Below are 19990 nucleotides of genomic sequence, written 5' to 3'. Positions count from 1 at the left end.
TTGTTCGGAGCGGTGATCCTCATATCATCCTTCCACGAGTGATTAACAGCACCTTGTTTGAAATGAGTTTCAATCTAAACTGGGTTACTCTTGATATTTAAATCTGAAAATATGTCCTTAAAAGGATTCATTTTGATTTTGAAATTAACTCCAAATACTTTAGCATGAATTTAGGAAGATCAGTACTTTTTTATGCTAGCATCTAACACCCAAACCTTTGCATTTGGTCCACACATGAAAGCAATTTCAATATATTACTTGAATTTTATCCTGTATAAATTTTACTTGAAATTTATCTAAAAATAGTGGTTTTTTACCCTGTTTCTACAGTGGTACTGAAGGACTTCATCTGGCTGTGTTGCATTGCCGAAAACTCTGTGTATATGCTGTTTCAGGTTAGTTTACAGATCCAAGCTTTCCAGTGATTTTAAGTATATTCTAAAGTTTGGATTAGGTTAATGGTAAACTTGGTATATGCAGTGTTTGCTCATCATCCCTGAAGAACTGCAGTCATATTCTCTCACTCAAATTTGTATATGAAGAGGAACCATCAGTAATTAGGTCGAGATATATCCCAGAGGTTAACAGAGGTTTGCTGATCTGCTCAGTGCCTGACATGCTGTGATGTGTGTGATTCTCTGTGGTTGATAGTGACTGTAAACAACTGGTTCTCGTTACAGTTTTAGGAGTGGATGTTACCGTTGAACATGCTAATGAACAAATGGTTGTATAATGCCAACTTACTTAGCTCTTTAAAAATAAACAATTACAACTATTTCTGAAGTCAAAACTCCAGATAATTTCTTAAAAGTCCAGAACATTGGTAAGGTAGCCCACGAGAAGACAGGAGGTTAATACTGGTAAGAAAGTGAAACCACTTTGTTTTTTCTTGTATCCTCTTGCCTCTGCTGCCTTTGGCTGGAAATTCTATATGATGTGTTCTCTCTGTGTGACGAGGCAAGTCACAAAATACCTATTCTGTGCATTGATTTCTCTCTTCTGTATGCTTAGAGCAAAGCAAAGGTTTAAGACATCTATTAATTGTACACTCATCTTCAAAATTCAATAGGCATTAGGGCATTTTTTGTTTTCTCTGTGCAGGGACATCTGTGGCTCCTCTGTCATTACAAGAGCATGGTTTTCTTGTAGGAGCAGCTTGTTTCCTATTCACAGCCTTTTAGGTTACAACACATCCTCTATTTTCAAACTCTGTTTGCCTATCTGGAGACACCTCTAAAAATGGTCTTTGTTGACAGGTGACACTTCAAGATCTACTCCAGTTTTCATACTTTCCCTTCTCTGTAATAGTGTTTATTTCTTAGGATTGTAGCTTACCAGTACAATTTTTATTAAAAAAATAATTTATTTTAAAATTTGCATTAATGGCATACAACAGTGAGTCTAGAATTCTTTTCTAGGTATAATTTGCTGTTTGGTCTGCATGGCTTAGGCAGTTAAGTAATAATAAAAGTAAAATTTTGCAATCCTTAATGGACTTTTCCCACTAATCTGTAAATGTACATACTTCAATGGTAATTTCTGTCCTCTGAATGGGTACTCTCAAACAAGCTCCTTTGAGAAATAATGATCATTATTTCTTTATGCTTCCATGGCAAATTACATTTTCATAAAGTGGAACCTTTACTTGCATTATACATGATACCATATCTGTTATTCATAATAAAATAACTATGCTGCTTCTCCTTAACAAATGAAAGCATCCTTCAGGACTGACTGAAGTATGGCCTGACTGACAACTTTCTAACTTGTTTTTCATCAGGTGTTGCTGATTATCTAGTTACTGCTCAGCAAGGGCTTTCCCCCCTCATGTCATTTCAATCTATTCCCTAACAGGGGCCTGATTTAGGGGTAATTGGTTAAAAGCTGTATTTGAGTTTGGTTGGAGGAATTGCTTAAAAGGTTAGCATAAGCTACAAGTCTTTCACAGCATGTTGTTAAAGATGGTGTTGAGATACTTGTATAGTAAAGCTGTGGTAGGATTTAGCTTATATATCACTCACTCCAAACACCTTTTTCCCAGCTGATGTGACTGTTGACAAAGGTTTGGTTTGTTTGTTGTTTTTTATTTATTTATTTATTTTGCTTTCTAATATTAATCTTTAAGTAATACTTTATTCATGGGGTGCAGAGTTTTGACTCTTAAAAGGTGAGCTTTAACTTTAGTTTCCTTACAAAGACTTTTTGAATTTCTGTTGCTTCCCTGGAGGGGTCAGGAAGTTAAAATTCATGAAGACTTTTTCAGAGAATGTGATGTGTATCACAAAATTATTTTTGTTATGATTTATTTGTCTTTTTTCTTTTATCTTTGCATTGCTGATCACAGCAGTGTGAACCTCCATATCTCAAAGTCACTAGGATTAAGTTACAGTTTTTTCAGGTTGTTTACACTGGTACTCCTTTACTTCTTCCACAGTGTGTGGATCAAAGCAATAAATATATACCCTTCATTTTTTGTAGGAGCTCTGGGAAATGTGGAACATGGGAACCAGTATCAGATTAAGCTGATGTATGAGCATAATCTTCAGAGAACTGCTTGTAATATGACTTATGGTCCATTTGGTGGTGTAAAAGGTAAGGTCCTTGTTGTATATTCCTTATCATGAGTTGTTTAACTGAGAACTGAAAGTTTGAAAGGTGACATGCTGCTGTCTAGAGGAAAACATCTTTCTATGAATGGTGGTACCTTTTACCTGAAGCATGTTGAAAATAACTGAAGTTAGAGTGAGGCAAAGAGTATCAAATGCAGAATAGTTGTTTTCTCACATTTTGAACTGTAGATGAATTTACAAGGCTAATATTGATTTTAAAAAACATGACAAAATCCCTGACTCTTTCCTTGTAAAATACTTTCACATCTGAAAATAATTGTTTTCTTCTGTGCTTCAATTCTGTTTTGCCTTTCTACACTTGCTTATCCTGGACAAGTTAAAAAGTTAACATCTTCATTTGCTGAACCTAAAATACCCAGTGTCTTGAAAGATTTCTAATGCAGATTTGTAAAAAAATACTTAAACTTTGACTGGAAAAATGTAACACTGGACAATAATATTTATGGTGTGTTTGTAGATTTCAATGAGTTTAATAGATATCACTCTTTTTTGAACTTGTGGATGTTTTTGTGTTCCACGTGGAAGCATTTAGATTTGCTTTGCATGACGTCTCTTTCTGTTCAGAAGTAAAGTTTGCCCAACAGAACTGGGGGGTGGCAGTCAGCTACAAAAGTACTGTCCCTAAACTGTTGGCAGAGTGATAGTCACTTTCCAAGGTAGAAAGTCTTCTGGGTCAATATGTCAAATATGTGCAGACAGTCCCTCAGTTTTATGGCTGTAATAACCTTCTAGTAATAAAGCTACAATGCCTTACCCCAAGCTCATGCTTGTCCCTGGGCTTCTTCAATCCAGCCGACCAAAATTTGTACTGAGTGAAGAGATTTTCACTTAATAATTTCTGAAAACCATCTTGGGGAAAATGGTCAACTCATGTGGGTGAGAAGGTATTAATGCTATGAGTGTCTTGAGGAGTAAGTGTATAGAGCAAAAGCATATTCCTGTTAGCAGCAGAAAGACATTATGGAGGTTCCTAAATCTGAGAAGAGGGGATAATGTGCTTTCTGGCGTACTACAGTGGAATTGCAGTAACAAGTGTATAGGGGATCATAAACTAAGCACTATGAGTGTCTGGAATGGTTCAGGATAAATAAAACAAGTACCCACGCACCACCCTGCAGTTCTGCAGGATGAACTATCTGGATTTTTGTCATGTGTGTTTGTTTAATGTAGAGGTCCAAATAGAGGTCTGACCACCAGCCCAGTCTTGATACCAGACCTGTCTCATGAGCTGTGCTGGATGCAAGTAATGTAACGAAGAAGGTGTGTTTGCAAGCTAGCGAGACACAAGGTACTGTTTACCTTAGAACTTATTCAGCCAGCCAGACAGTTTTCAACTCGTGGGATGGTCAAAACTAGGGCCAGTCCTGACAAAGCAGCTAGAACTCTGGTAAGTTCTGCAAACTTTTCTTAGTCTTTTCTTAGTCTTTGCAACTTTCCTTTTCCTTTTTTCTTCCCCATGTTCAAGTTCACATAAGCATGTTTATTGCTGTTGGAAAAAGAATGATCATAAATAAACAAGGAAGGCAGAAATTTATATGATGTAATGAATAGTATACGTTCATATTGTAAAATCAAGATGCTTTCTGTTTAAGACCTAAATCTAGCAAAATTACAGTGAATGTTCAGGTACCTGATAGCAGGCTATTAAGGCATGTATTGAAACATCAGAGAAGTTGGCAAAATGGACACTGGAGAAGGTTCGTTTTGAGAAATGAAATTATATTCTTCTTTTTTGTAGATTTCCTGCACTGAATACTCTTTTTTTATGTGGCTTTTCTGGACTGTTTGATTAAATTTCCTATCAAGGATGTGCTTTTAATCTTGTCCGAAACCTTTTGCAGTGAATCTATTTCAGGTTTTTTTTTTAGTATCATCTTGAATATTCTGTTCTCTCCTTGAGGTTTAAGAGTGACAGTATTGTGGTTTTATTTCCATCTTGCAAGACCATCCCTAGTGAAACAGAATGGAGGTCTATCAAGCATTGTTAAGTTTAGTAAACCAGTGCCTGTCCTGGTCTGGCCTGCCATGCTCTCTGTGTCTCTATGTTTGGCACATGTTCTGGGGTGCCACTGAGAGTCTGTAAATAAACGAGTATTTTTTTTTTTTTACTATCAGCCTTCTGCTGGCTTCCCTGGAATTCTTTTCAGGCATCTGCTAACAGCATCTCTCACCTTCAGCAGAGGTTAATTCATGATGGTGGCAGTGCTGTAAGCGTGCAGCAGTGAGCTTGCTTTGCTGACAATCTAACTTCAACACCCACTCTGGAAGCAGACTAACAAAACGTTAGGGAGAGTTTGTTATTCATTGCCTGCTGTTACTGCTGTGACTACTATGTGCCTCACTGCTGTACTCAAGCATCCTTGAAACAACGTGAAGGTGAAAAAGGCACTTCACAGGTCATGTTTACAGAGCCTCTGAAGCAGGCACAGGAGAATGGCAGTTGAATGGAAGGAGGAAAGCATGTGTGCAGGGAAAGCACACTGTGGGAGTGTTGGGGGTAGGGTGTGTGTCGGTCCCTCAGGAACATGATCTTTCGTCTGAGGAAGCAAAGAATGCTGCAGGAGTTGACACAGAGCACTTGATCTATGAAGTTGCTCAGTCCTGCTCAGATTTCTCTTCATGAAGGTTATGCTTTTTGTCTTTCTCATGGAGCTCTTAATCCTGTGCCTTCAGTGGTAAAGAACCTCATTCTGCCCAGCCATATGAGTTAACACTGACAAAAGGAAAAAAAGATTGAGTTTGCATTCATGAGGGGTATGGGTCAGGTGAAGAGTAAAGTCAGGACTCTGAACTTTAGGAAATCAAACTTCCATCTCTTAAAGGGTTAAACTGCACATCTCTTTGGCTGAAATGTGATGGAGATGTAAAACATACAAAGTACAACTGTCACTTCTCAACTGTTGATTTTTTGTCTCTTGTATTAAGAAAAAGGCTCTTAGAGGTTTCTCTGTGGAGAGAACTGTGAAGTAAAGAAACCTGTTTTGTAGCCTTGCTAAATTTCATTCTTGCTAGTGTCTTCAGATGAATGATTTGATCTCTGAGCAATTTTCACATGTGGAAGAATTGGCACATATGTTCTCGTAACAGGAAAAGATGAAGGAAATCAACAAACTCATTTATTTATTCTCATCATAAAAAAGCCAAAGACTGAAAAGTTGACCAGTGGCTTGCATAGATTAACAGTGTGCATTTTTCTTACAAGTAGCAGAGTGTGAATTGTGGTTGTCGCCACTAGATGGTCCTCTCATTACAGTTATTGGTTAGTAGGCAGCATCTCTAAAGCTGCATTTATCCTTGAACTGATTCTACAGGTGTATTTACTGCAAGACTTAAAAGCACTTTCTGCAAACCTCTATAGCTAAAAGTGTTTTATTGATTATAACAAAATGTATTGTGTTGGTTGTAGAACTTCAGCAAAAAGGCAAAATAAACTTGACCCTTACTTTCAGCACAACTATTAAAAGGCCAGGGATGTGAAAAATAACAATGAAATCCCTTATAAGTTTAGCTGGAATCCTAAATAAAGCTAATGGAAATGTTTAAAAATAGTAGATGGAAAACACCTACAAAGATGAAAGACAAGTCAAGCATAGTGTAGGCGGGGCTAGTTGTGACTTACAGCTTTAAAAATGTGTGGCCAAGGAAGGGATTATAATGCAGAACTTTACCTATTTTTGCTGCTTTAGCTTTATGTTTGTTCCTTGCTGTCTCTGAACACTAATGCTGAAATGTAAACAAAAACCATCAAGAAGGGACATAGGAAGATCTACTATTCATTTTATATTTTAAAAAAAGTGTGGTGTTAGGCCAGCCTTTCAAAAGTAGAACTTAACTTTTAAGGCACTGCCTTTGTTGTTTAAAATGCATGTCTCCTTTCCATATTGCTGAACTCTTCCTCATGATCTTAGAGCTGTAAGTTGAGTTTGTTGTCCAAAGCTCCAATTCTAGCATATGAGTTGTTTTAGAAACATGATTCGTCATAAAATTATGAGTCAGTAGTACTGAACACTCTTTCTTAACCAAGTGAACTCTTAACCTGTAAATGAGTAATGAACAGATTATTAAACTTCATGTTTTACTTCAGATGTAAAATTTAAAGAACTTGAGTGTGCTCTACCTTAAGCTCTCTTGATTTTTTTTTTAAAAGAAAATGAAGGTGAAAAAACATAAATTTTTCTGATTTATGTTGTATGGCCTTACCTATGGTGAGGACTCAACTCTATAAAAATTGTACTTTATATAAACCCGTTCATCACATAATTTTTATAAGGTCAGGTTATACTATCATGGCATCATGCAATTAGGCCACCAGAGGTTGCTGTGCTAACAATTCAACTTTCAGTATATGAAGTGATGTTTGCTGATAGTTTTCAGTATCTTGGAAAGTATTTTCTGGTTTCACAGCTGTAGTATGTTGTTCTGGGTCAGTGGTATTTGACTCAAGCTCATCATTTAAGATGATGAATTCGTTAGAGAGGTTGAGTGTGGAGGCATCCTGGGCTGTAGCAACCATGTCTCGGTTGTGATCTCAAGGAGTGTGGGCCTGGTGAGGCACGAGGTCAGGACCCTGAATTTTGGAAGACTGAACTTCCAGATGTTTAAGAAATTGGTGAATAAGATCCCCTGGGGAAACTGTCCTTAGGGACCAAGAAGCTGACCAGAGCTGGCAGCTCTTGAAAGACACTTTTCTTAGAGTGCAGAGCTCTCCATCCCAATCAAGCAAGGCAGACTGGACAACAGCATGGATGAGCAAGGATCTGCTCCTCAGACTGAGGAGTGAGAAAGAAATGCACAGCCCGTGGGAACAAGGACAGGTGACCTGGGGAGAGTACAGGAGTATGGTTTGGATGTGTAGGGATGGGACTGAGAAAGTCAAAGCACTGATGGAACAGGACTTGGCAAGGGATATAAAGAATTACAAAAAGTGATTCTGCAAGTACATAGGTGATAAAAGAAAGGCAAAGGAGAGTGTACCTCCCCAATAAAGGACAAGAGAGAACCAGTAACAAAATTGGAGAAGACTGAGGTGCTCAATGAGTTCTTTGTCTGTTTTCACTGACAGATTTCCCAGACCTCTCAAGTCCCTGAACCTCTAGTGGGAGTTGGGGGAGCAAAGTCCCTCCCACTGTAAGGAAAGAGCAGGTTTGAGACCACTTGATGAAACTGAATAGCCACAAGTCTGTGGAGCCTGATGACAGGCATCCCAGGATCCTGAGGGAACAGACCAGTTTTGTTGCAAAACCACTCTCCGTTGTATTTGAAAAGTCATGGCAGTCAGGCAAAGTCCCCAGTGACTGGAAAAAGAGAAACATCTATCCTATTTTTAGAAAGGGAAGGAAGGAAGATCTGTGGAACTACAGACTAGTAAGGCTCTTCTCTATGCCTGTGAAGATCATGGAGCAGATCTTCAAGGAAGCAATGTTAAGGCAGATTGGAGGTAACCTAAGATAACCAGCACGGCTTCACTAAGGGCAAATCTGGTGGCCTTCTATGATGGAGTGACTGCAGTGGTTGAAGGGAAGACTGACTGATGTCATCTACCTAGACTTCTGTAAGGCCTTTGGCATCGGCCCGTGTGGCATCCTTATCTCCAAATTGGAAGGACATAGATTTGATGGATGGAGTACTTGGTGGATAAGGAATAGGCTGGATGGATGCAGCCAGAGAGCTGTGGTCAGTGGCTCTATCCAGGTGGAGGCTGGTGAAGAGGAGTGTTCCTTAGGGACTGGTGCTCTTCAATATCTCCATCGATGATGTAGACAGTGGGATTGAGTGCACTCTCAGCAAGTTTGCAGGATGACACCAAGCTGTGTGGTGCAACTGACACACCTGAAGGATGGAATGAAGAGAAGACAATAGTTTGGAAAATGACTCTTCCTCCTACTTAAGCAGTTTCTATTGAATGGATTAAGGCTCAGTTAGCTTATAGCTGTTGGCCTAAGTCCTTCTACATTTTGAGAAAGAGTCCATATAGTTTTTGTGTCTGACTGTTCTTAAAAGGAGAGATTTATTGATGTGGAGCCTGCTTATAAGCAATGGTGGTATTATGGTTTTTATAGTGAAAGAAAAATGCCCTTATTGCTGCTTTGAAAAGTGTGCAGATCAGGCCACAGTTTCATTCTTTGCCTTTTTTTGCCTTGAGTCAAATTGTTGATTTATGTTTGAGGAAAGTATATGCAATAAATTTCTACTGAAGTGATGAAGAGAATAAAGAAGTGCTTTAAAGTAAAGCCAAAACCACTATTGCGTGAAACTTAGGCAGCTTTACAGTTTATCACAAATTTCCTGTGGTCAATTGTGCATTAGGCTGAATGGTGAGCAGGATAGTAGCTCATGTATGAACAAACAACAGTGTGTAAGTGAATACTGAAGTTCTATGCTTTGAGGAGTGGTGTATCAAGTGCAGGTTTCCTGAGCTGTTGTCTGAACTGCTTAGGAAGTGTGTGAATGATCACATGCTGTAGTAGGAAGACGACCTTTCCTAGGTGAGGGTTGAGTTCTTGATTGTTCTTCAGGGCATAAGTGGCACATTAAGTTTTGTTTTCCAGGTTTTTTTTCAATTTTGAAGATTTTGTCATCTATTTAAGAACTAAAGGAACAGCACATTGATAGCTTACCAGTGGGACACACAATCTATTGGGTTACTCTTGAAAAGAATTCTAATTTTATTTAGTGAGAAACAGAAAACGTAGTGTAATAACCTTGCTTTCTTAGTTGCTGAATTATTTTTGAATGGTGTTTGCTTATAGATAGCGGCTTTGCACTGCAAAAGCACTATTACTGCTTTGTGTGATTCCAGAAAATATTCTTGCATTGTCTAATAGTTAAATAATAAGTGAATTCATCCTGATTTTATATAACCTCTTCAAATGAGTTGATAAATGATTTAGAACTGGATCCTCCTAATAATGCACAAATTTTGAAATTTACTTTTTCATCTGAAACCTTAATGCCTTAAGTTGGCTTCAAGAGTAGTTCAGATTTATTTGAAGTTGTTTGATGGATACTCTACCAATAAAAGTGAATAATAAAACAATAGCAAAGGGGAGGAAAAAACAAAATACAGCTTTGATCTGAAAAAGTTACAAGCAAGAAAGTGTGAAAATACCTTGAACCTATCTTTTTCTCAGCAAATGGCCTTGAATTCATTTTACTTTTATTATAGCACTGGCCTTGAGGCCAAGTATGTTTGAGTGTTACCACAAAGAGGGTGCTATGCGGAGGAATTTTTTTAATAATGAAATACAACATATGCATAAACCATGCAACCTTGTAACAGGAAACTTTGTAAGAAGGGTAGACTGTGCTTAACTTTTCCACAATTCTGCAAGAATGAATTTTATTAGGTGTTGGTCAGAAAAAAAAATTATCAACTGGGTTTTATGCTGTAAGGTTAAATGATTCGTATGACTATGTTTAAATACAGGAGCAGTATCAATTTGGACTTTGATTTATTGGCTTGTTCTGTTAAGGAGTAGAATATCTAACTGTTGCCTTCCTGTTAAATTACTTCTGCGTAAGGACAGATTATTTGAAAGAACTGGGCTTCTGAAGCTTTTTCATGGAATAGATCTGCTGATACTTAATTCTAATTGGTTTCTGACATAACTTCGGAAACCTGCTAGTATTTTGGTTTTTTCCTCTTAATAATGGAGTTAGAACATCTTCTCTAAATTGAACATGTGAATGGAAAAATAATCAAGGAAAATGTTCTCTGAACCTCTTACCATCCATTTCCTTTTACTTTCTTCAGCTTCTCTTAGCAGTAGTGATTGTAGCATAATGATCATAGCCTAACTGAAATAAAAATTCCCATTGCCTTCAGTGTGCCACAACGTTGCCTCAATTATAAATTGCTAGATATTTAATCTGCATTTTGTTCAAACAAAGCACTATAATTAAAATGAAGTAAAACCTGTTGTAGAAATGCACAACTTTGGGAACAGTTGTATGTGTAAGTGAAAGACTTGTTTTTCAAAACTTTGGTAGATTCTGTGTGATACTTTTTTTTTTCATTTCCTTTGTTGAAGTATGGTTACCCAAATGTGTGCAGTCATTGTGCACTGGTAGTATAAGATGTTTTGTATCCTACACGTGGGGTTACGGCTTGTGCAGTGCTCCTGCCAAGAATCAGTGAGTGCCAAGGCAGAACAATAATTACCTCATATGTTTTTAATAGTGCATCTATATTAATAATGACCCAATCTTGCATTTGTCTTTTTGCTGACATATTGTTGACTCATATTTAATTCATCATCCTACTCTAATCCCCAAATTCTTCTTCTTAGTGCTATTGCCTGCCATTCTCTGGTTTCCTGTGAGTCAATTGTCTGAGATCACATCAGATGTTTTACTTAAGTTTAGAAATACTGTCTCTGAAGTTTAGAAATGCAGTATATGTTATTACCCTGTCGAATAAATAGTTTGGCATGATGAATTTTCTGTTACTGCAAACCTATGTACAGTTTTGTTATTTATATATGTACTTTCTTATTAAATGTTCCAGCATTTCTTGTGCAAGATTTGTTTGCTGCCCCGTATTTTTTCATCCAAAAGAATGCAGTTCTGGTTTCTAACTATTTAGTCTATTTTGTCATCTCAAATGTCTTTCAGAAATGTGTGTATGTATGTAGCTTTTGTTTATTTTTCTATTGTTCGTCAGTGACTACTCCATTACGAAAGAAGTCTCTAATGTATAAGAATTTATTTGAAAGGTCACCAAACCCTTGTTAGTTGCTATTCCTAGAGGGTTGAAATGTATCTTGTACAGTCTATAATGCTTCATACTAATTGTACTTTGGGTTATTAAGTTTGGTGCAAATCATTCTTATAAAAAATCACTCTGCCACATCACTGTTGTGGCTTAATCCGAACCAGCAACTAAGTACCATGCAGCTGCTCGCTCACTTCTTCCCACCTCATCCTGGTGGGATGGGGAGGAAAATCAGAAAGAGATAGAACCTGTGGGTTGAGATAAGAACAGTTTAATATTTGAAATAAATCAATATATTGTAATAATTAAAATAATAATAATGAAAAGGAGAGAGAGAGAAATAAAAGCACACTACAACTGCTCACCAACCGCTGACTGATGCCCAGCCTGTCCCCCAGCAGCGATCAGCCCCTCACAACCAACTCCCCATCATCTGAGTGTTCACTGTGTGCCTCCAGCATTCTTAAAATACAAGACAGGCTTAAAATACAAGAGAACAAATTGTTCCTGCTTGTTAAACCTGTGGTGTCTTTTCTGAGGTTGCCAAAAAGTCAACCAATAGAATGGTGATTTTTTTTTTGATAGAGATGACTCATTTGACCACAAATTAAGAGTTAGGCTTTTCTGTATGTTGTTTTCTAGAATATATGTACACAAATGATCTGAATATGAAAATTATCTGTGTTTCCTTGGTGGTTTTGAACATATTTAGTCAACCTGTTTATTTCTAATTTTAGGGGGATATTTGAAACTTCTTCAAGAGATACAGGAGCTCCCTCTAATACTTTGTACAGTAAACTATTTTTGTGTTGTAAGGTTCAGACTGTTCAACTTTGTTATAAACTACTTTCAGGGAGTTCTTTGGATGTGACATCAGTTATTCTGGAGAGGATTCTTCAGCAAATGTCTTCAACAATTCTCTAGCTTTCTGCCCATTGCCACTTGTCCTGTTGCTTGGCACCGCCAAGGAGAGCCTGGCTCCATCCCTTCAGATACTTGCAGACATACTTACCGACATATCCCTTTTCAGTTGTCTCTTCCTGAGCCTGAACAGGCCCAGCTTCCTCAGCCTTTCCTTGTAAGAGGGATATTCCAATCCCCCTGTCATCTTTGTTGCCCTCCGCTGGACCCGTTCCAGGAGCTCCATTTCTCTGTTGTACTGGGGATCCCAGAACTGGACACAGGGCTGAGTAGAGGGGCAGGATCACCTCCCTTGATCTGCTGCCAGTGCTTTTCATAATGCACGCCAGGACCACTGCAGTCCTCCACCAGAGTTTCCTCTAGCTTTGCCCTACCCAGGCATAGTTCACCATTTTTCGGGTCCTAGCACAGATGCTCATGCTCTACCTCCCCGGCCGGGCGGCACAGGCGAGATGGGCCGGTGGTGTGCCCAGGGCACCTGTCAGGGGAGGTTTAGGTTGGATATTAGAAGTTCTTTACAGAGGGAGTGATCAGGCATTGGAATGGCCTGCCCAGAGAGGTGGTGGATTCACCGTCCCTGGAGGTTTTTAAGATGAGGCTGGATGTGGCACTGGGTGCCATGATCTAGTAATCACAGTGGGGTTGGATCAAGGGTTGGACTTGATGATCTTGGAGGTCTCTTCCAACCCAGTTAATTCTATGATTCTATGAATGTCTCCCAGGATACCATTGACCTTCTTGTCCACAAGGAGACACTGCTGGCTCATGTACAACTTGCTGTTCACCAGGACCCCCCGGTCCTTCTCTGCAAAGCTCCTTTCCAGCCTGTAATGGTGGCTGAGGTTATTCTTCCCCATATGCAGGACCTGCCCATTCCTCCATCATGTCAAGATGCACTCAATCATGTCAAGAAGTACTGCACAGCACTGTGGATATCGGTCACTGCTTCCAGCTTTGTGTCCTCAGTGAATTTGCTGAGGAGGCATCTGCCCCTTCATCCAAGTCATTCATAACTATGTTAAACAATACTGGGCCCAGTATTGAATCTTGGAGGACAGTGCTAATTACAGGTCTCCAACTAAACTCTACCACTGATCACAACCCTCTGAAAGCTGACATTCAGTCAGTTTTCAATCCATCTCACAATCCACTCATCCAGCCTTCCTGAGTTTGCCTATGAGGATATCATGGAAGATAGTGCCAAAAGCCTTTCTAAGTCCAGGTAGCCAACATTAACTGCCCTCCCCCATCTATCCACTAGTTATCCCAATGGAGAAGGCAATCAGGTTGGTTAAGCATGATTTCCCTTTGATGAATCCATGCTGACTGCTCCTGATCACCGTGTCTTCTACACCCTTAGAGATGATTTCCAGGATGAGTTGTAACACCTCCGTCAAAGGAATTGAAGAGAGGCTGACTGGCCTGTAGTTCTCTGTGTCCTCTTTCTTGCCTTTTTGAAGACTACGGTGACATTGCCTTTCTTTCAGTCCTCAGGAACCTCTCCTAACTTCCATGAGTTTTCAAAGATGATTGAAGAGCAGCCTAGCAGTGATACCCACCAGTTCCCTCAACACTTGTGGGTACATTCCATCAAGGCCCATGGACTTGGGGATCTCAACTTTGACTGAACAGTCTCTAAACCTCCTCAGCGAAGGGAAACCAGACCTTCTCCCTGGTCTCCTGGATTAGGAATTCCTGAGGGTTGGCCTTGTGAGTGAAGACTGTAGCAAAGAAGGTGTTCAGTATCTCAACCTTCTCTGCAACCTCTGTTGCAAGGATACCTGTTCCATTTAGTAGGGGCCCCACATTTTCCCTAGTATTCCTTTTGTTACTGATTCATTTGAAGAAGTCCTTCTTGTTATCCTGGACATCCTTAACCAGATTTAGTTCCAAATGGGCCTTGGCCTTCCTTGTTGCATTTCTGCATTCTCTGATAATATCCCTATATTCTTCCCAGGTGGTCTGTACCTGTTTCCACCACATATATCTCCTGCTTATGTCTGAATTTTGATAGAAGGTTCTTGTTTATCCATGCAGGTCTCCTGCTTCTTTTGCTGACTTTCTTGCCCATGGGAATGCACCGTTCATGAGCCTGAAGGAAGTGATCCATAAATATTGACCAGCTCTCTTGGACCTCTCATCCCTCTAGGACATGTTCCCATGGGATTCTTCCAAGAAGGTCTCTGAAGAGGACAAAGTTAGCTTCTTGAAGGCCAGGGTTGTTATGCTAGTCATTGCCCTGCTTCTTCCTTGCAGGATACTAAGCTCCACGACCTCATGGTCGCTGTAGCTGCACAAAGGTTGGGGGCACAAAGCTGCCCCCAACCTTCACCTCTCCAACCAGACCATCCTTGTTAGTATAAGTTAGTATAAGTTAGTATAAGCTCTAGCAGCACACCTTTCTTCATCGACTCCTCCACTCTCTGTATCAGAAAGTTATCATCGGTGCTTTCCAAGAACCTTCTGTATTGTTTGTGCCTCACTGTGTGGTTCCTCCAGCAGATGTCAAGGTGGTTGAAGTCCCCCATGAGGACCAGGGCCTGTGACTGTGAGGCTGCTTCCCACTGTCTGTATAAGACCTCATCTGCTTCCTCCTCCTGATCAGGCAAACACCCACACCAGTGTCACCCGTACTGGTCTGCCCTCTAATCCTAACCCATAAACTTTTGGATCACCCATCCTCCCTGAGACAGAGCTTCACACATCAAAGTGCTTTGGGAAGTGATTAGGAGTCATGAAGCTTCTTAGTCTAAGGAGACTATAAAAGGAGAAGTAGAAGAAAAGATGGGGAATTTCTCTGGGTTTTAACCCAGTGGATCATGTTGTTCTGCTTGGTTATAAGTTTGCAGTTGTCTTAAATGGAATTTTAAAGATGATAGATTTATTGTATGGTGGTAGCTTAAGATCTTACTGATAACTTTTGAAAGTACCTAAAATACTGCAAAATAGGGCCTATATTCAACTTCAGCTGAACTCAGTGAAAGGTCTACTTTTGATTTATCATTCACTAAAAAAATCCATGTGCCCTAACTATTCAGTCAAATGTTATTGATTTGAAAGGGCAACTGCTGACAGTACTTGTTTATGGGAGATTTGCGAGTTCAATAAGATGTTCTATAATATTTATATAATGTATGATATAATTTGTATAACCTCAGATGAGGGCAGTTTGACACTGGAAAGGTTCACAAACTAGAATTTCTCCTACTTGCTTTAGAAAAAGCGTGCACTAGTATTTTAATGGCTGTATGAATGCAGAGCTCTTAGAAGAAGATTTCTGCAGCCACTAGGGCCTGAGAAGTAGTTACTGAACAAGCTATGGCAACAAATAGAATTTAAGGAAAAAGAATTCTACCATATCTTCAGGAACTGTCATTATGCAGGCTACATCTTTGCATACAGCCATCCTTCCCTTAATGGCTAATGTTCTTTTTTTTTTTTTTTCCAAACCCCCTCTATAATGAATCTGCTGTACTGAAAAACAGAACAACTTTTTGTGATACTGCTTTCACAGCTGCCTGAACGTTTTTCCTGAGACTATTTCTTGAGCTAGATAGAAACATCCACTTTTGAATGTGGAAAAAATTCTCTGCTTAATATGAAGGTTGTAGTATTTTAGTATTATAATCTGTTTAGGGGAGGAAACTTTACCTTTCCTGTCTACACAGTGTCAAATGCCGTGTTTCTTTCCATAGGAACTTTTGTGTGTTGTGTATTGCAGCCATGATACTTTTGGATCTCTATACTACATGCCAGTTTTTTGTGCTCCTTTGAACCATACTAGTGTTCTTGTTGTGAAGGTCCTTCCACCACCTCAGGCTAATGTAAAATTTAAAGGGATCATTGCCAAGTTGCATAATTAACCATGTCATCTTCTGTGGTGAGAACTGAATGAAGAATAGAAGGGTGTATCACAGATCTCTAAAGGATTGATTGTGCCAGTGAGGGCTGATTGGTCTTTGGAGATACTTCAGTAGTTCAAGATTCCTTTTCCATCTAAAGTCCTCCTTTATGGCAGGCACAAATCTACAAGAGGTTGGGTAGAGGGAATGCAGCTTGATGGCTGAGAGAAACAAGAATATTCTTTTTCTCATGGCAGCTCTGGCTGTGCGCTTTACTATGACTTGGCTGAGGAGGCTTCTTACTGAGTGGGCTGTTGCAGAGAGAGCATCTCTTGTACTGGGACTTGTGAACATGTTTCACTGCAATACTTTAATATCTGGAAAGGATTAGAAAATAATTAAAGCTAACTTTCCTTAGTTTCTCTTGAAGTTCTTCACTTCCTTTCCACTACTCTATTTTTATTTCCTTCCTGTTGCAGTGATTTTTCAATTCCAGCAATAAAAAGCACTTAGTCTCAGTTGGAACATATGTACACTTTGTGCATCATTTGGGATGAGTACTTGCATTAGCATCGAACAGTGCAGGGCATTTTTCCTTGTCCCCTTTTCATCTGTTCAGGGTGTTGCACTGCCTTGGTGCTGCTGTCAGATCCTCTGGCCTAGAATGAATGGCTGCAGCTGAAGTTCTGAACTTTGATCCCTTCTGTAGTAAAGCAAGGACCTTTACTCCTCCAGACCATCAGGCTAGTAAATTCAGAGTTCTTTGTGAATGTACACTGAGACGTGCTTCCTGCGTTGGGTTAGGGAAGTAAACTAAGACTTGCCTTTTACTAGGCATACGTTGTTTTAAGAACTTATTTTCTAACTTATTTTCTAATGGTTTTTCTATTCATCAGAACTGATTCCTGAAGTGCTTTTCTCACTGTGGACCCAGATCTGTTTTGCTGAAGGAGCTACACTCAGCAGCAAGTAGAACTGTCCAAAATGGGTTTGAACTAGAGGAGACTTTGTTGTCTATGCTGGGAGAAATTTTCCAGGGCAAATTTCAATGATGAAGTAAAAGGAAAACATATTTGCTTGTTTTAAGTCAGGACAGGAACTTCTCTTCCAGTATATGGGAATGCAGTTTATGTGCATCACTTCACTGGTCAGTGCATCGTGGATTTAACTTTTTGATCATATTAGGAAAGTATTTCCCACATAAGGGGCTCTTAGGCTCCTGTATTGGAGTTTTTGATTACCATCAAAGGCAGTTAAACTTTTCTCACTTAATGTCTTCCTAAAGTATGTAACTTTATGAAGCCTTTTCTGATTTCCAATTTATCCCTCTGTAGTTTTCATTGCATAATTTCATGTGGTGCTCAGGTCTTGTGATTACATAATGTACTTTTTATGAAAATGATTTGGTGCCAGAGAGTAGAGGAAGTCATTAACATGCAAAAAACTTGAGCTCCAAAATAGCTTTAATTAGAAGCTTATTTCAAAGAACTACCACCTGCCTCTCATTTTGTCATTGCATTAGCTCTAAAAATACATTGTGGTTTAAAAGTGTGACGTAAATGTATTCATATTCTGCTAGAATAACAAAACTACAAAACAACAGTAGCTAGACTTGTGCTTAAAAGTAACACTTTCTGGCTGAGGGACATTCCTCTTGAGACACAAGCTGCTGAAACTATGTAGAGTACACTAAGTGATTCCATCTGATACGCAGAAAACACTGTGGTTTATATTTTCACTTTATAAATGTGTCACTGGCAAAGCCAACTGGCTGCAATAAGCTTTTTTGAAATGGACATTTCTGGCTGAGCTTTGGGAAGGCTGCATTTCTTAAAGTGAAACATAAAAACTCCATTCACTAGCTACACATTAAAAACAAATGGCTGAAGGAAGTAAGTTGACCTATAAAAAGCTGGGAAATAAGAGTTCATATACAATTTAATTTTCTTTAATTAAGCTTTACATGTAATTATTTGGGTAACTGGAGTCTGATTCACTTGTACAAGCTAGTTAAAATCCAAATTTGAAAATTAGTGAGTAGGAACAACACAAATATGATGAACAAAGTGGTGGGTATATTGAGAAGTGCTGTTGTGCTTTTAAAGGCCCAAAGAGTGATTACTTATTCAGTCTTATGTGACTAATTTGTTTCTTCAGGCAAGTATGGTTCAGTACTGCAGGATGCTTGGAGACCTTTGGACTGCTTTAAAGAGCTTGTCATATTATGTCATGTCGTAATCAATCATGTCACTATTGTTAAAACTGAAGAGACTGTACAAAGATTGGGGTTATGCATGCTAAAGATCACAGAATCACAGAGTTTACCAAGTTGGAAGGGACCGATGAGTGCTTCCATGTTTGGTATGACATGTAGCTTCATATATATTGCAGGAGGTCCTGTAGTTTTTCTGTTCATCACTTTCATGATGTAATGAAATTGGTAAGAATAATTTACAATATAGAGGAGAGCAGAAGCTATGATTATTTGTTACTTATTGCAAGTGTTGAGGTGTTACTGCTTGACTTTTTTTTGTTATTTGAATTGTAATATGTCTATTAGAGTATTCACTGCATATCAGTTGTATCTGCTATAGCTGTCATCAGAAGAGTAGAAATTAACAACTTAACTGTATATTTTAGGCAAGCTTAAACCCTAAAGATTATGATCAGTAGTTGTCTTAAGATAATTTTCTCACTACTATCAGAGTAACCAGGAGTACCAGAAATTTAATTCTTTTACAAAATATATAAGATGGGTTAGTAAGGGCGTTCACTTTACGATTAAATGTCTTTTTCTGTAGATCTTGTATCAAGCAATATTTAAAAATTTTCAAATCTGAATAGCAACATGGAAACATTAAACATAATTGCTGTCTTAATTTTTTCATGACTTCAATAATTTTATGCACAGGTTTAATTTTTCATTCTTGGTTGATTGTTTTTTTTCCTCCTGATTTTATCTATGCATTTCTAAGGAAGAAATATAGAAAAATAGGAAGCCTTAAGAAAACAAAGGTAAAAATGTGTTCTACTGTGCCTTCTAAAAAAAGCTTCAAGCTTATCTGTAATCAATTTGTCTTCAGGTTTCAGGTACCAGGGAGTGCCATTGAAGTTAGACACTGAAAGCTAAGGCTGAGGAAATAGAGCAAACACATGTAGATTTTTCTGTAGCACACTGCTGGTGGTAGGAGACTGTGGAAGGGGATTTGAAGGTTCTCTATACCTAGACTTACGGTGTCGCATTCTTGATAAAGGTGTAAAATAGAAGTGGAACTGAACAGTTAGATAATGTAAAGTGTTGAGAGGATTTTCAGTATGCCTTTGCATGCTGAATGTGAACAGATGTGACTTTGAGGTAACAGATGTAGAATAATTGTGGTCACATAGACACCTGAATTATGAAGCGCTGTTTTCTTGCAAGCCAAATAAAAATGCCATTAGTTATTTGTAGGGCAATAACTATACTTTAAAATAACCATGCCTGAGAGACTGTGGTGGCAACCAGTGGGCTAGCACCTTTTGCTGGCTATCAGTGTTTGTACAAGCTTCTCAGAGAACTTTTACTAGGTAATCATAATTTTATACAGCTGGCTAACTCATATTTTTTCTAGACTGTATCAGCAGTGTGACAGTAATGTCAGCAGCTGTTGGGGAGTGGAGACTGGGTGTCATTAATGTTGATAGCATACCAATGCAGGAGTTCTCAAGTTTCTCTGATGGTTTCTACTCGTTGCTGATCCAGGAGCATGTAATAGGACTAAATCCTATGAAATTTCACAGCTTAGAGGAACAGATTTCTACAAGAGGTGCCTTGGAGTAGATCAGAGATGAAAGACAGAATGCCTTCTTTGAATGCCGAATTTGAATGATTCTTCTCTTAACAC

At 38.8% G+C, this 19990-nt stretch overlaps 1 protein-coding gene across 3 annotated transcripts in view; it reads left to right on the top strand.

Moving 5' to 3' along the window:
* BBS9 (Bardet-Biedl syndrome 9) overlaps positions 1–19990 on the top strand; it is a 284336-nt gene that overhangs the window by 7321 nt on the left and 257025 nt on the right. For all 3 annotated transcript variants that reach the window (XM_050309358.1, XM_050309348.1, XM_050309368.1), the window contains 2 exons: positions 331–395; positions 2479–2592. In XM_050309358.1, the coding sequence (XP_050165315.1) occupies positions 331–395; positions 2479–2592 (179 nt within the window). The remainder of the gene's footprint in view (positions 1–330; positions 396–2478; positions 2593–19990) is intronic.

The sequence above is a fragment of the Myiozetetes cayanensis genome, unplaced genomic scaffold (genome assembly GCF_022539395.1).
Source record: "Myiozetetes cayanensis isolate MyiCay16 unplaced genomic scaffold, myiCay2020 scf1, whole genome shotgun sequence".
Lineage (NCBI taxonomy): Eukaryota > Metazoa > Chordata > Aves > Passeriformes > Tyrannidae > Myiozetetes > Myiozetetes cayanensis.
This window is presented reverse-complemented; position numbering and strand designations above follow the sequence as displayed.